Raw genomic sequence first — 16,432 nt, 5'->3', positions numbered from 1 at the left:
GTCAAACAGTAACGCCAATGGCAAGGACGCGAAAATCACTAGATTTCATTGTTCGTTTAGTTGTCATATAAACTGGGACGAAGACGTGTAAACTGGCGCGAAGCTGGGATGACATTTCGAGAAAAAATGAATTTAAAGAAGACAAAAATTAACAAACCTATGGAAAAAAGTATATAATTTAAATATTATTATTATTTCATATTAATTTATATCTATAAGAAATTATTTAATACGATAAAACAATTTTTGAATTTTCCAGTCAGACAGTGTCAGCGTTTGAAAAGCGTTTGATTCTGCTAACGTGCATCGTGCTACTAAAAAAAGTAAGTAAAGTAAAAAGATAATGTTCATATTATATTTTATTAAAAATATTTAAAGTTCATTATAAATTCAAAATATTGCATTGTTGAAATCGATAATTATATTTATAAAATATATTTTTTTAATTATCGTTTCAAATTCATTCGTGTCGCGCCAATTTTCTTTTGTGTTATATGACATCTATATAGGTTAACTTCAAACAATGATTAAATAACGTGTATTTATTTTATTTTTTTTTCGTTTAATATGTTTATAAATAAAATAATTCATATAGAGAATCGAAGAATTTATTTATCAGACATCGATATATGTACATATATATATATATATTTTATAATTTTTGATTAACGTTTCATATATATCGTGATAAACGATGAAAATCACAGAAGTATCCAAAGTATTTGTTTTTTAGAGGTATAGGTATTAATATGAAAATACGTATCGAAGACTTTTTAACTTTTGTCAAAATACATTCATCTTTTGATTACTTTCACACGATCTTTACATTGTATTACAATATCATATACGATAAAGTACGAATACTTAGTATTCTTTCGTTTTCCATTTCGAATAATTTTTGCAATTATTTATTTACACAGACACTTCCTATATAGATATATTACCTAAAAACAAAAAAATAATATCATTATATTATAATTATATCAGAAAAATTTTTCAAAGAAATATATGATACAATATATATAAAATTAATCAAATAATTGCAATAATTATTATTGCTTTAAGATTAAAAAAAAATGATGAAAAATATCATTAAATAATATCAGACGCATAGGAATATATAAAATTCATTACTTTTTTAAATTATTGCATTATTTGCATTTACTGTATTATTTATTTAATTTTTATTATTTATTACTGTTTATTATTTTATATTAATTTTACTGTTTTATTTTTAATTAAAAGAGAGAAATGTTTATTTTTAAACATAGAATGTTAACAATATCAAAGTAAAAACAATATATAAAAATTACCTTATAAAGAACAAAAATATAAAGAACAATGATGCAAAACGGTAGTAAGCAGATTTGTTGCCTGTCCTAGCAGCAAAGGGAAAGTTTTAGGTTCTTTGCAAATACGAAATTTATATTGGATGTTAAAATTGTAAAATATAGGAAGATACAACAATTTTATTGGAAGTCCTGTTGGGTGGTGGATTCACAAAGCAATAAGAATTTTTTTAAGAATTCGTGAACGTGAGTCGTTGTGCGATATGTAAGACCTAACAAAATAATTTCAAGTTATTTTACAAAAATCTTTTTATAAAAAAATATATTTGAAAACCTACCATTCAGTCTAAGACGTATACCCTGTTATTGTTAATGCGAATGAATTTTCAAAGAATTCAATTGATTTTACTGAAAAGAAAATAAGAAGTAAAATTAGAATATTATTATATTTTAAATTTTAGATTTTTAGATTTTTATATTAAACTATTAAATTTTTCCCAATAATTCAAATTTTGCTTAAAATCAAATTATTCTAAGATTAATGTTAATTTTTATATTTAAAATCAGGAGAAATCAATATCAATTTTAGTTTAATCCCTTAATATTTATAATTCAAATTTTATTTTATTATTTTTTTTATTACTCCATTTATATTTTATTTCTATCATTAATCTTCATGATACAAAAATTACAATATCCTACACCAAAATGTATAAACATATATTTACAAACGACATATTTAATTTCATGTTCGTTATATATCATTCGTTACGATAAAAATATTTCAATTTTTCGATTTTTTTTAAATTTAACGAAAAAAAGTTAAGCGTTAAGAGATCAAAGAATTTAAAATCAATATAAATATATACTCTCCATTACTTTTCATATTTGCAACGCGTTGTTAATACAATTACCTTTAATGCCGTCGAATGAGGCGTGTGCGATGGTGAAGAGCGTTAATGAGGACTCCGATTTCTTCGTCAGATTCAGCCGATTGGCGTCTCGATATTCGATTATTCGGTGTACCACTGACGGAACCAGAGCTTTGCTTAGATTGCTGGATTGGGAACGAAGAACGACGAATAAGAGGCGGTGGTCTTGCACCTACGATTCGATTTAGATTAAGCGTTATTGTTAAACGATACATTAACAAAGGTTGGTTGCATTGTATACCTAATAGGCGAAAAGCGGATCGATGCATTTCGAAAGACTTCGTACTCTTGATTGGATACCTCGGTAGGAATCGCCTCTGAATGGGAAGCTCGATCGTGGACGTTTTTCTTGAGATACTACCTGCCTTAGACGAGTCCTTATGCGTTTTTTAAACATATATATACATGTTCGTATACTCGTGTCGTATTTTTCTTTTTTATTTTTATTTATTTATTTTTTTATATTTTGGCAACATGGAATGGGAAAATACATTTTAGTGCGCGTGAAATCAATCAGTGTAACGTTTCGTTGCATTCCACTTATTTTTTTTTTTTTTACAAAAATATTGGTTCTACTTATTAACATTAAATGATATGTAGGACATTACATTCATATACATATGACTATACTAATGTTTGCATTGGATTAGTATCTAATTTGCTAAGAATTTATATTAATTGCACTTCTACGTCTAGAAATTTTCTATTCTATGATATTTCTTTTTTTTTTTTTTTAAATACCTTAATCAATTAAGATTCTTTGTATATTATCGAATCTAGATACACAGATATTGCAGTTGTAACCAAGAAATTCTACTTCCCACATTACTATCTTACTTTCATCGATGTCTTTTATTTATTTATTTATTTATTTATTTATTTAAATCGATATTCTACTAGATATACGTATTTTCAAGGAACATTCATTTCGAATGTTTGGTTAAACGATCATCTCTATCTCTGCCTCTTAAATGTACCTGTAACGTATCTACACTGATTGGATTTGCAACCACGAAAATAATAATATAGACATTATATAATCGTTAAAAATCGTTAAATATGTATCGTAAAGATCAATAGCATATATATATACATAAATATATATATATATATATATATATATATAGCCTCAGATCAGATCAAATTTACAAGATAAACTAGTGCGGTTTCCGCTGTAATACCTTGTCTCTAGCGAAACGTATTCTCAACACTTCAACGAGAGCAGCTATTGCTGAAATGAGAAGCATCGTCACGAGAATGTGTCCGGCGACCAGGACCGATTTCGATCGACGATCCTCCCCACTTTCTTCTACTTTATCCGTCTTATTATCACTCTTGCCAATCTCCCTCAAAATTCTCGTACCCGTTCCTTCTTCGTTCCTTTCTTCGTTACCGTCCTTCTTCAAGCTCTCCTCCTCCTCCTCCTCCTCCTCCTCCTTTCCTCCAATATTCTCCTCCACCCAATCGTTCCCAATCGTCGCGAAACTGGTTCCCGTGTCGTAAGTGCAATTCCCATCGTAATCACTTTTGAAAATATACTTCAACGTGTTCTCGTACTCGAACCTCGGGCAACGTTTCAACCTTCTGTGATCAAACGGAATCGTTATCTCCTCCTCGACGGTCGAGTTCCCCGTCGCTTGTACGCTTGTCTCGTTACTCGCGGCAACGATCTCGTCCCGGCTGTAGTAATTCGTGTTCAACAGTAATCTCAACGGCAACGAGAGCAATACACCGAATATGGTCAGTATCACCAGAATGCTGACATTGATGCCCATTGAGATCCGTTTCTCGGACATCTCGATGGAAGGCGTGTTCGAGTTCACATTTCCCCGTTCCTCGGCCGTTGTTGTTTCGTGCTCCATGTTCCGTTCTGCGATGTCCCGTGCTCCAAATTCTCCACGTTCATTTCGTCGAACCTCCTACGTTCAACGGTTTTTTTTTGCCAAACTTTCGAAACGAATTATCCCTCTCTCTTTATCGTGCACACGCAACTATTGCGCATTCTGTTGTGACTGCGGTTCCAAGCGAATCCCTGGGTGTCGGTTGATTTTATTGATTTCCTCTATGGCCGAGGCGGACACGTACGCGCAAGTCTCCGCGGCAGCACTCCGTGCCGTAGTAATTAAAAAAACCCGTTGTTTAAATCGCGGAATGGCGGTTGAAACAATCGACGTTTATATCGCCGGAACTACCCTCGTTTGAATCGATCACACGCCCGATTGTGCCCCTTGTAAGCTTTCAACGTAAGCTTCTTGTCGTTTGGGAGGGAATTATTAGCTGTCTGACGGCTGGAAAGTTGTAATTGGGGGATATAAATAGAGCGTGTTGTGGATTTTTTCTTTTTATTGGATTTTTCATTTGTGTTAACTGGGTCGTGTCTTTTTAATGGGTTTTTCCCTCTTTTTTGGATGAGTTTGAATTAAAAAGTAATAACGGATTGATTTGACCTGGAGGCCTTCCAAATGCGTTCTTAATATAGATGTAACGAGAAATAGATGTGTATGAGAAATAGGAGAATTTTAGAGGATCGAGTTGGGGAATTGAATAGTTTTAAAATTATTATTCTTCAATTTTGAAATCGATTAGCTGAAATCGAAGAGATAAGAATAGAAAGGAGATGACTCATAAAATTGATATTGATCACGTATTCTATGAGAAAAATGATCCACATATATACGCACTAGCAGCGAAATCTAATTTTTCTTTTTTCGCGTTAACCATGATTAACTAATCGCCATCATTATTGGAGGCCTAATTCTTCGATCCAAACAACAAACGTTAGATTCCTAAATAGTTCATCAATCAATTAAATACAATTCAATTTCGATTCAGATCGAAACTGATTCTTAATTTTTCTCTTAATTACTTATTATACTACGCATATCGGATATCAATCACACACTTTTCAAATCTTTTCTTCTTCTCTCATCCTACTCGTTCCCTCTTTGACACGTTTTTTTCTACACATTTGGCACGAATCACGTTCGAGCGTGCCGCATTCCACGAATATTTCCCCCTTAAAACCGAAAAATCTGCATGAAATATAAGCCACGAGGGAATCGTGGCCGCTGTTGATAGCGTGGTCGAAGAAGGGCCGAAGGCGGCGCAAGGAGTGGATTCATCGCGCGGATACACTCCACTCTCCTCTCCCCTCCGGTGGAGAGGAGGGCCGAGGCGGCAAGGGTGCGAGGGAAACGGTTTGAAATGGGCAGGTTCTCTAGCGCATGCATACATAAATAATATTAGACAATATCGAATTAAAATTCGCATCTTTCTGGGGGCGAGCAACAATGGGGGGGGAGCCAACAAAGGAAAGTGGCCGCCTGTACGGTGGTGTGATGGTGCGGTGGTGGGTACGTATGGCGGCGGCGTATGAAAGTAATAAGAGTAATAAAACGGTCGGAGCAACAACGACTCGTTGGAGGGAGGCGAGCGGGCGAACGGCGGAGGGAGAGAGAGGTAGCGAGGAAGGTGGAAAGGGCGAGCGAGCGAGATATTCCGCGAAGGTGAAAAGAGAGGAGGGCGAGAGGAGGTATAAACAGAAAAACAGAGCAAAAGAGAGAGACGGAGCGAGGCAGAGGAGAACAGCGACCCGACCCGACCGACCGGTAGCCCAGCCAGCGCGCGTATATCTTGCTCTGCTGCAACGCGCCGCCGATTCTTCGAGGTTCTCATTGATAAATTCGTCCTACGTATCGAAACCGGACCGCTCCATCCCTTCCAGGGCCTCGTCGGCCGTCCCCCAATCCTCGAATCGATTTCCCTTTTCGAAACGAATCATTTCGAGAGAGAAATTATCGAGACCTCTCTCCTCTTCCCTCTCCTCTCCCTCCCCTAATCCTGCTCCACCTCCCCCCCTCTCCATAATTATCACGGAGCCGTGGTCGTCTTAGACGCTCCGCAAACACGTTCTCGAGTAGGTAGATATCGAAAAGGGCGTATAATTAGCGAGAAGAACGCGAGATGCAAGTCAGCCTGGCATTCTAATTACCTCGATTATTAATCCATCACGAAGGCAAGGTTTATATACACCCGGCCGTACGAAACCCGTCTGTATGAAACTCGTGGACGGGATTCGGATCGTTTGGAACATCCGTTCCGCGCGGATATCGCGAACGTTAATTTAATCTTAATACCAGTTCCGTTCCGTAAGGGAATATCCCGTAGTCGATAGCGGGAACCAGTTTTCTCTAAACGAAAGGAGCATAATGAGATTAGCCGGCGGGCAAACATCGAAAAACGATGCCTGTGGAAGGATACTGCGGGCGAATGTATCATCGGTATGTAGGGGAGGGGAGCAGGAAGGAGAGAGGCGCAGGTGCGCCTGGCTATATAAGATTATCGGTGTTGCGAGTCGGTTTGCGCGAAAGATGAGCTCCATCTCGGGAGGTTGAGAGCCAGGGTATGTAGAGCAGATGCTCTGCCCATGGTGGCGGGGTGCGTGATTTTTCACCGCCGACAGCTCCTCCTTCGAGAACCGCGCATTCCACCTCCTTCCTTCTGCTCCTTCGACCCCTCTCGCTTCTTGCCCAGTCGGTCCCCTTCATCCTTCACTCTTCGTTCGCAGCCGCTGCTCCTGCTGCTGCTGCTGCTGGTCGATCCCCCTCTCTTTCTCTCTCTCTTTCTCTTTCTCTCCAGCACTGCTGTTGCTTCGACACGCGGGTCTCTTCTCGTCTCTTTTCGTCCCTTGGTGGCGAACATTCGCAACGTATGCGGCGGACACGCCACTGGACACCAGTTGCACGATCTTAGATTTGCTGATCTCGCGTCCGGAGTGCACCGATGCACACAGGGATGCGCTCTGGTGCAGCGCACCGCCTCGCGTGTGCGCATGCACGCACGCGATACACAAAGGGCTCGTCACCGTTCCGAGAAATGATTTTCAATAATCGGCCAACGGGGAAATGCGAAAAGGTACGGTGTGCCCGCCTCGTGTCGCCATGAAGGTAGCCTATGATGATGATTTGTTAAAACGGGATCCGAGTACTGTTCGAGTATTCCTCGTCGAGATAGCATTTTCCAAAGGACCAAATAAAATTGAAAGGGAAATTGTAGAAAAGAGTAAAATATTAAAAATTTACCTGTAATAGTAGAGCATTCGAATTCGAACATTATTTATTCGTGCAACGGGTAATTGGATTATTTCTATCTCGCGTTAAATTGAATTTTCTTTAAATACAGATTCATATTATGCAATAATTATTGATAAATAACGTGGACTGAATGAACGTATTTCGATTCATTCTTCTTTATTCTTCCAAGAGTCGCACACTTCTTACTCAAATGTATATTTACAAAATAATCCCTTAACTTTTAATATTTTGTCACGTAATCGAATACAAGATAATCGGACATGCGATAATTTCCTTTAATCGAAAAAAAAAAAAAGAACTGCCTCAACTCCGTGTCTTCGACGATGATTCTTTAATAACGTAAAAAAAAAAAAAAAAAAAGAGAGAGACTCTCAAATGAACACATCTTAAGAAAGAAGGAAACCTTTAGCGGAAAGTACCCTCGAAAATGAAGTTCCATCTTAAACACACCATTAAGTCCGCCACCTCCATCAACGTCCACCCCGCTACTCCCTCTCGCCCACCTCGCGCGGAATAACGATTTACAAGGAGCCCCGTTGTTGCTCGTCGGCCATCGTTCGTTACCTTCGTAATTTACATTTGCCACGTACAACATAGTCGAGCGAATAGCCGGTTGAATAGAATCAACACCGTTTCGCGGAGAGGGTAACCACGGTGGGACGAGTGATTTACGTAAGCCCCGCTGCGTATCCGCGGCCTCGCCGTACGATAGAAAGCGAGATCGACTTGTAAATCGGCGTCGTGTCATTACGCGGATAGAAGAGGAGCAGTCTGGATGCGAGGAGGAGCTCGCGACGAAGGAAGAGGGGAGGAAAAAAAAAAAAAAACGAAGCACGATATCGAGACACACACACCCGGCTTCCTTTCGATTTACAATCGGCGGGTAAGATCGGAAATCACCACGGTGGAGGCATTAACCGTCAGTAGGGTATCGAGGGCGCGAATACGGTTAATTGGCGTAGCACGAGCCGCGTGTAAGTAAAGGTAGCTTAGGGGAGTCGCATAGCTGCGAAATTTCCATCGAGGCCGTTTATAAAGCGTCGGTCCGGGTCGGTGAGGGGTGTAAGGGGGTCGAGAGGAGGGGAAGGAGAAGGGTAGGCATCGCAATTACGCAAATTGCGGCTCTGTTCTCGCCTCCTCCGGGCTTACTGCCCGCGGACGAGGCATCGTGACGAGCGGCTCTGGCTGAAGGATGGCGTTACATGGAATGCTTACGGTTCACCTTCGTGTCTACGCGGACTAAGTACCTGTTCTACGTTTGTTCGCCGATAAATGATGGACTATATTTGTGGAGGATGTTGAACAAGCGAAGGTGGTTAGGCTTTTTGTATGTTTTTTTTTCTTCTCTCTTTTTTTCTTTTTTTTTTTGGAGATAAGGTATGAAATTTAAGAGAAGGTTGGAATTTGTGGCCAAGGGGACCACCGGCGTAGATTCAATTTGAGAAATTTAAGTTTAAGGGATTTTAGGTTAGAGTTTACGTTTTTAGGTTACGTGTGCTCAAAGGAGATGGCACGAAAAATAGGTTAGGTTAGCGATTTTAATCCGTGATTCGGGATGAACTTGAATTTATTTTATGGCAAGTGTTTCATGTAGATTATTGGCGAATAATTACAGGATAGAAAATATAATCGATAATCGTAACCTATTCTTTTTAATCTTTTTGAACTCGAAGTATTTTCAATGCTCGTATCGTACAGAAATCAATTTTCACTTTCTTCGAATTTCTTATTCGATTCGAATTAAATACACGAAGATCGAATTTATCGGATACTGAACGCGTTCCATCGCGTTCCATCAATTTGGCAGATCTCCAACGATGTATTCGTATCTGCTCGAAACGATCACTCTAGAACACGATCTAAATAAATAATCTATCCAAGGATGATGAAAAATGCCGTTTATATCGTGGAAATTGGTTGAAAGCCGTTCGAAAGATTCGAACGCGTGCCTGTCGTTGTTCTTATTAGCGCCGATCAGCCTTTCGATAAATTTGTGTCGAGAAAGATATATATATATATATATATATATGCCGCGAAGAAAAAAGGACGCCGTTATACACGCGAGGATATCCTCTAGCAGTTTCTGGTTCGATGTCGCGGCCGTTTTTGTTGCACGAGTTGCCGTACGCACGGCGCGCTGACAGTGCGCTTAACAGAGAGCGACAGAAAATCTATCAGGCTTTCAATGAAAACGGTGGGATACACCGCGGCTGGAATTTCTAATGTCGGCGCGCGCCAACTATGTCGGGCACGACGATTGGCGAGAAATCGTTTCACCACTTTGTTGCCTCGTTTTTGCTCCGACTATGAATCTATCTTATCGCTGTCTCTTCATCCTTTGCGTCGTTGCGTCGGTTTCGTAGAGTCACTGTGGAGTCACAGAGCTGCCACCTAGAGGAAATTTAACCAACGAATTTTCACGTTGATCGTTGACGCGTGATTAATTTTGAGGATAGGTAATTCTTGCCTGTACATGGTTACACCATATTCAATTGATAATAGAAATTGTAATTGAAATTGAAAATGATTATCCGCCAATATCGTTTTTATCGAATTATTTTGTTTCATCATATATACAATTATTATTAGAACTGGTATTTTGAACTGATATTCAATTCCTCAATTAAATCAATCTGTATTCTTATCTTTTCGAAATTCATGAATTTTATTATCTCGTTACCAATAAATTATTCTGTTAAAACCCATCAAAATTTTTATCATCCAAAGCAACGTATTTCTCATTCGTATTATGCAAATTGAATCATATCCTCTTTAACATCGCTGATTAACAGAATTGTTCCAATCTTTTTCACCATAGACTTTCAAACAAGATCAAGTCTGAAAAAGCAAGAATAAAAATCTATAATCCTGATTGATATAAACTGATTTAGCAGGCAAGAAGAATTTTTTTTTTTAAAGAGCTGGGTTCGCGTGAAGCCGCTCACCAGGGGCGTATTAACGGCGATGCCATAACGTGGGCATTTATTTCTCTATCGGCGGCATCCATTGAAAGCTGGGAAGAGCCACGACCGGTAGGAAACGATGGAAATTTATACGGAGCCGATAATTAGCGAGCCGAATCGGCTTCTGGGAGGAGCGTAGCTCAGTGGCCGCGGTAATCGCCGTAATTTATGCCCACTTCTCAGTATATAAGCTCGTTGAGATAGGCCAGGAGCGTAAAAAGGCGCACGGCGAAAATGTCGCCCAATTAACGGCGAATTGGAGCGGTCGAGGTCGCGCGCGCGTACACTGTTTGTGTATGTATGTGCGTACACGTGTTCTGTGCAACGTGCATATATGCGTGATATATATGTCTGGTGTATTTCCATAAAAGAAAAGAGGATGGAAGAAAGTTTAATGTTGTTTATTGGCCACTTCTTTGAGGAGTGAAGTTTTATCGAACTGGTAAAACTTTTGAATTTATCTTGGGTTTGTGTGTAAGGAGAATTAATTTGGGAGAGAAAGGATCGAAGGCGTTTGAAATTGCAAGGAATATCGTGATTTTTATTGCAATGAAAGATACGATGAAATTATAAGAAATCTTGATTTATCCTTTTCCAAATAAGTTGGGTAATTTTAGTTATTTTTCCTACCATGTATGTACGTATATGTTATATTATTTTTTTAAAACGTATTTTAATGAAGTAGAACTATAAAACCTTTATTGATTCATCGCAATAAGAATGTCAGAGTTCCTCTAATTTTGGAATCCATTAGACCTAGACTCAAAGTATATATAAATTCAAAAGAAGATCAAAGCTGTGTCAACTTCAACAGTCATCGATACGTATTAAAATTTACACTGCATGATAAATTTGCCATCGTTTGTACATCAAGTACGAATTCTCGATTACAAAATTGGCAATGGAAAACTGCATAAAACACGCATCATAAGAGACTCGAACAGGAAACTGTTCAACCTGTCATTCCCATTTCAACCTTAACCACGAAAAAAGATCAACGACGAGAGAAACACCATTCATACTAAAATTTTCTCTTTGAGCCATCAAACCTGTCGATCGTCGAAATCATACACATTATCGACAGTTCCACTCGAAACCCATCAAACTCGTCATTCGCAATTTCACCGCGAGCCAACTCATCGAAAAAACGCGAAGAACGAGAATCGAGTTTGAATATAATTTTATAAAAATTTGCTTCGTAACAACAACATCACAGTATTTTTCAAATGTATTAACATTATCCAAACTATTGAAACTTGATAAATCCTGAAATATATATAATTTTCGATAAAATTTTCTTTATATACATAAATATTTCTCTACCCATTCTACTTCTGATTATCATCCTGCATACGATCCAAAATATCGAATATATATGTAGCTCGTTTACCATTTCAAACGTGCAATTCACGACCGAAACTCTTCAAACTTTCATCGATCCTCTGTTCTATTTTTGAATTACACTTGCCATCAACAAGAAATGTATTCAGATTTTCGTTGCACTGTCCGCATAATTAAAATCGAGCACCGCGTGTATAAATACGTACAGATGTTCTTAAACATTCTTAAGCGCGGCCAGGTAGAGGAGGCCGGCGAGGAGTAGTAAGAGTCGCTTAACGAGTCAGTCGCGCAAAAGCCTCGCCGCTTCGCCATTAGCGAGGCGGCCGTGCGAGTGAAAACCCAACTTAATATAGCGCGAGCGTTCAACCGGACCGGGGAGGCCCGGCCTCCCTTTTGAACTTCGAGCCACTTTTACGATTTTATTATTGGCTCTTACGCTCGCGATATTTATGCGTCGCCGCGCGATATTTTCCACGCAGCGGCCGCAACGCGCGCCCACTTTAACGACACCCTTTCCTCGCGCGACATCCTCGACCCTGTTTTAGGGACGACCCATCCCGCGATAATAATCCCTTTCGACCGAGCGCAACTTAATTAGGAAGGCGGTCGGTGCAACGAGCAACTCGTCGCGCGCCTTCCAACTCGGAATACTGGACATTTCCAATTCAGCCGGGACTCCGGCCACGCATTCGGATAATTTAGTTGCCTGCTATTCAACGTTGATTATGGGCGCGGGCTTTGGGAGAAGGGGAATGGAGGGATTTGTCCAGCTTTTTACTCGATTTTTCGAATTGAGAGGACGTCGATTCGGGTTTGGGTGTATTAATTGAATTTGTAATCGTGAATGTCTACTTTTCCTTTTGAATATGTTTCTAAATGTTGCACTGACGATAAAAGGATTGAAGGAGAGATTTCAATGTATCGGTTATTCGTTAAAAATTGTTCCTTAATCAGTCGAGGGAGTCGTGTAAATTGTGCACACTTGCTCGTAGCGAACAAGTATTTTTTTTTTTTACTGTGATTTTATACCATGTGTTCGATAATAACGTTGGATGAAGATATGAAGCTGCTGTCAGAAACGTATCCATTACTGTGGATGACAAAGTATAAAAACGTTCGATAATATCCCACGTCTATCCAATGTTAATGACCCTAATAAATGTAACCGAAGCAAGCGGAGGAGCATTGGCATTGAGATAAATCGATATATCTACGCATCTCCGTCGGCCGCTCCGGTTAATATTTATTTATGCATGTTAACCGGCCAGTTTCAAACTCGTTTGGCGACGTAGGACCTTCTCTTCGTTCATCAAAGATCCATTTCGAAGCATCCTTTGAAATCCTTATTGAACACTGACGATCTTTCTATTAATTTCTATTTAAACTCGATCAGTTGTATGCAATTCGCTTTGATTAAATATACTCGAAGAATTGCAAGAAGAAATATATAGATTATTCGAAGATTTATCGAATACTTACGTTAAAAACAGGAAGCTCGACGTACGAGAAACGATTTCCTTTATGTTACAGTAACTTGAAAACTGCAAATTATCATTTATTATTAAATACCAATAGAGGTTAAGTAATGCTTGCACGAAGCAAGCATTTCGTTGTGCATCCCTCTAGCGGTCAACGCAGCGAATCACGTGAAAATCTAAAACCCAATACTTCCCACATTTCGACACATAACCAAAGAAAAGTACAGGCGTCTATGCGAAATCCTTCCTCCTTTCGAAAACTTTCCCTCGACTCTTATTTTTATACCATAGATACATTGAATAGAGAAGGGTGAACTGACATTGTCCGCGTGAACTCGTAGCGTGGTACACCTTGATGTAGCTGTTCAAAGATACTTTCGTCGCTGAGATCTTATCTCGAGCGTGTTACCTATGGTTTCCACGAGCGGCGTCCATGTATGCAAAGTACGAATCGCACGTTCTATTTGTTCACCGTCGTTTGTGTGTGTGTGTGTGTGTGCACACATGTATACGTGTCGATTCTCTCCTCGAGGCTCGACTGCAGGAGGGACCGTTAGAAGTCGATAACGATATTCAAGCAGTTTTAAAGGAGGTCTGGCCCCACGTTGCGTGCCGATCGTGTCCATTTTACGAGGCGCGAACGACAGTCTTTCATTGCCGATCGGCCATCACGCGGACAACGCCTCGCATGTTCCCGACAGGGAGGCTAAGCAGCGTTAAAGCACTCGTGATTTTCAAATTCTCATCTCTGTACTGTGTACACAGCGGGACATATACTTGTCTCGAGGCGCATTGACGACGGTGAACACGCTTGGCCAGCCTCGTGACTTTTAGTATGCGACCAAGTTCAAGTCGTAAATCGCCTGATATTTCTGTTTAATGCGCATTATACTCGTGTACGCGTTCGCTGTTTACATTTCTCTATTTGTAAATCGTTAAACGGAAGGTGGTGCCTTCTGTGGACGAGTGGGATGCAAGCGATGCCGTGATTTTATGTAATTAGAAACTTGCATCGTGTACTTGAGAATTGTTGTGAAATATAGATGGATATAATGGATCTGTGATAGTAAAAATTGTTACAGGTTTAACCGTTTCGTTTAAATATAATGATAGTAAAAGAAAATTTAGATAAGAAAATTTATCAAAATTAATGATACAATATTAACAAATATACAATCCTTGATTGAAATCAAATTAGGCTCACTTTCATCACATGTCTCTCAATTGATGTGATCACGAGAAAAAAAAATTTTTCATTTTCGTGATCTGCAATCACGAGAAGTAATTAACCGGTTCTGAAGCAATTATTTGTCACGGCAGTTATCGAGCGATCGAGATTGCTTTCGTGATATTACGAATAACTAACTGGCCGGACAAATCATTATTTTCGTCGGCGAGCTTTTAACCTGTGGCCACAGGAAATTCCCGATTAAAATTATCCGTTTCGCTTTGACGTTCCAGTCGGCAAAAGATAGTGTTGCAATAAGGACGCGCGACAGAGGGCGGTACGTGTGCATACAATAGTATCGGCTTACGATTCGATCTATCTTGTTACCATCGAACGTGAAAACCTGGAAGTCATTTCTGCCACCATTCCGCATGGCTGCCCATAGCTATGCCACCACTACTATTACCCGATCGAGCATTTGGCTCGCGGTTGCCGAGAGACGAATCCAACTTGAAAATTCTCGAGGAAATTGAAATCGATTTTAAAAAAAATCTGATCCGTTAAGATTAAAGATCGGTATTCGCGTTGTTAGATTAACTTTCTAGGTAAGGTTAGATCGTCTAATATGTATTTTATTCGTTGTTCACTTTAGAGGTTATTTACTTTTCAATAAATTCAAAAAGTATTCTAAGATACCGATCTATCTCAATTAACTATAAAATATCAAATACGAGATATACGAGATATACTTCTCGTACTTGAAGTAAATTCAAGTAAAAAGAAATAGTCGCTATTAATCCATTTCACGAACATTTTACACGACTTTTAAATTTCCTTCTGCACGCAGAATGACTCGATGTTTCTCTCGATTATTGACTCGATTGAACGTTCGAACGGCAATTCGTTGGAACGACTATCGAAGCAGGTAATGACTGGATGCATCTAACTACCGTGATACCACCATCACGATCTTTTTTTTTTACACGGTGGCGCATCACGTTTCTGACACGTCAATTCAGATCTCGGTTAACGGATGGCAATTTAGAGTCCGTGCAACCATTCACGCGACGGTGATTCTAAATATTTGGTGATTTATGTTTCTTTACGTTCGAAGAAATAAAAAAAAAAGAAAAAAAAAAGGAGAACGCTTCGGTCGAGAGATTCTAAACGAGGATGCTGATGATGATGCCACGTGGTCTATTTGCGATGAAGATTTCTAACGAGTCATGTCGATGATTAATCGATTCTGGCCGGCATTCTTGTAACGAACGGCCTCGTACGACGGGAAAAGTACGAATGAAAAATGCCTGAATCGAGTGTTATTTATTATCGCTATTACGGATTCTTGCGGGTTACAGCCTCGCGAACTGAATTTCACCGTCTTCCGGATAATAGAGTTTTTGCTTTTAAGTTCAATGCCAATCTGATGGTTGAATTTTATTTTCCCGATATTTTATTTTGTTGATTTAGTAAGCTGTAATTTCATGCTTGAGATTCGTAGGCACGTTGAATGTAAACTGTGTAATTTGATAAATTCTTGGAATAATTTTCAAGAAAAATTGGAAAATATGAATGTGATGAATGGAGAGTAACAGGTTATCGAAATTATTACCGAAATTATTATGAAAGTTTATATAATTGTTTGAAATAATTTTTAAAAAAATTGTAAAATGAATTTGGTTAAATGGAAGAAACGAAAAACGATTTCTGCTGGAGACGAAAGTAGAATAATTAATTGTTTCATTTTAGAACGTGCTATTAAAACGGAAATTATGTTTTGTAGAATTTCGATTAATTGTTGGAGATTAATCAATTAAATTTTTGTACAAGGCTTGTCGAAGGTACGTTCGAGAATTTCTACGTCCACCTAACTGAATTACATTACGCATTGCGTATCAGGAAACGATATCGAATCAGTATCTTTATTTGTATAGATCCGATAAATCAATTACTTGTATCGCCGTGACGATAATTTACAATGTATCTCTCTCTCTTTCTTTTGCTTTCATTGCTCAAGCTTTACGCTGTAAATCGCGTTTGCTGTATATTTTACTATTTCCATGATATCAGCAATGGAGTCAAAGATGTTTTACGACTTTAATCAGTATCGTGGCACAATCAACACCTATATTCTATATCATGTCTTTCTATAAATATATGTTTCTCCA

General features: G+C 38.7%; 1 protein-coding gene and 1 long non-coding RNA gene across 7 annotated transcripts in view; one reads left to right on the top strand and one right to left on the bottom strand.

Moving 5' to 3' along the window:
* Positions 1-23: 23 nt before the first annotated feature.
* Positions 24-16,432, top strand: part of LOC133667203 (uncharacterized) — a 39,406-nt gene continuing 22,997 nt past the window's right edge. The window contains exons 1-2 of the long non-coding RNA XR_009832466.1: positions 24-169; positions 260-323. This is a non-coding gene — a long non-coding RNA (uncharacterized LOC133667203). The remainder of the gene's footprint in view (positions 170-259; positions 324-16,432) is intronic.
* Positions 593-4,493, bottom strand: LOC108003979 (uncharacterized). Of its 6 annotated transcripts, none has more exons than XR_009832464.1 (6): positions 3,403-4,492; positions 2,463-2,586; positions 2,204-2,393; positions 1,628-1,697; positions 1,314-1,561; positions 593-944 (listed from the first exon to the last, which is right to left on the bottom strand). XR_009832464.1 is itself a non-coding variant. In XM_062084100.1 (4 exons), exons 1-3 carry the CDS (start codon positions 4,081-4,083, stop codon positions 2,206-2,208), a joined length of 993 nt encoding a protein of 330 aa, XP_061940084.1. In that variant the 5' UTR covers positions 4,084-4,493; the 3' UTR covers positions 593-944; positions 2,204-2,205. The 6 variants fall into 6 exon arrangements, 3 of the variants coding, with proteins under 3 accessions (XP_061940084.1, XP_061940083.1, XP_061940082.1); XR_009832461.1 differs by having other exon boundaries at positions 2,463-2,598; positions 3,403-4,489; XR_009832462.1 differs by lacking the exon at positions 1,314-1,561 and having other exon boundaries at positions 2,463-2,598; positions 3,403-4,490.

Source organism: Apis cerana, linkage group LG13 (genome assembly GCF_029169275.1).
Source record: "Apis cerana isolate GH-2021 linkage group LG13, AcerK_1.0, whole genome shotgun sequence".
In the NCBI taxonomy this organism is placed as follows: Eukaryota; Metazoa; Arthropoda; class Insecta; order Hymenoptera; family Apidae; genus Apis; species Apis cerana.
The sequence above is the reverse complement of the archived record's forward strand: the minus strand, read 5'-3'. Positions and strand labels throughout refer to the sequence as shown.

Coding starts and splice junctions, on each gene's coding strand:
- LOC108003979 (XM_062084098.1), bottom strand. CDS start 4,083: ATGGAGCACGAAACAACAACGGCCGAGGAACGGGGAAATGTGAACTCG. Junction 2,599..3,402: donor TACGTTTCGCTAGAGACAAG/GTATTACAGCGG, acceptor AAAACGCATAAG/GACTCGTCTAAGGCAGGTAG. Junction 2,394..2,462: donor ATCCGCTTTTCGCCTATTAG/GTATACAATGCA, acceptor ATCGAATCGTAG/GTGCAAGACCACCGCCTCTT.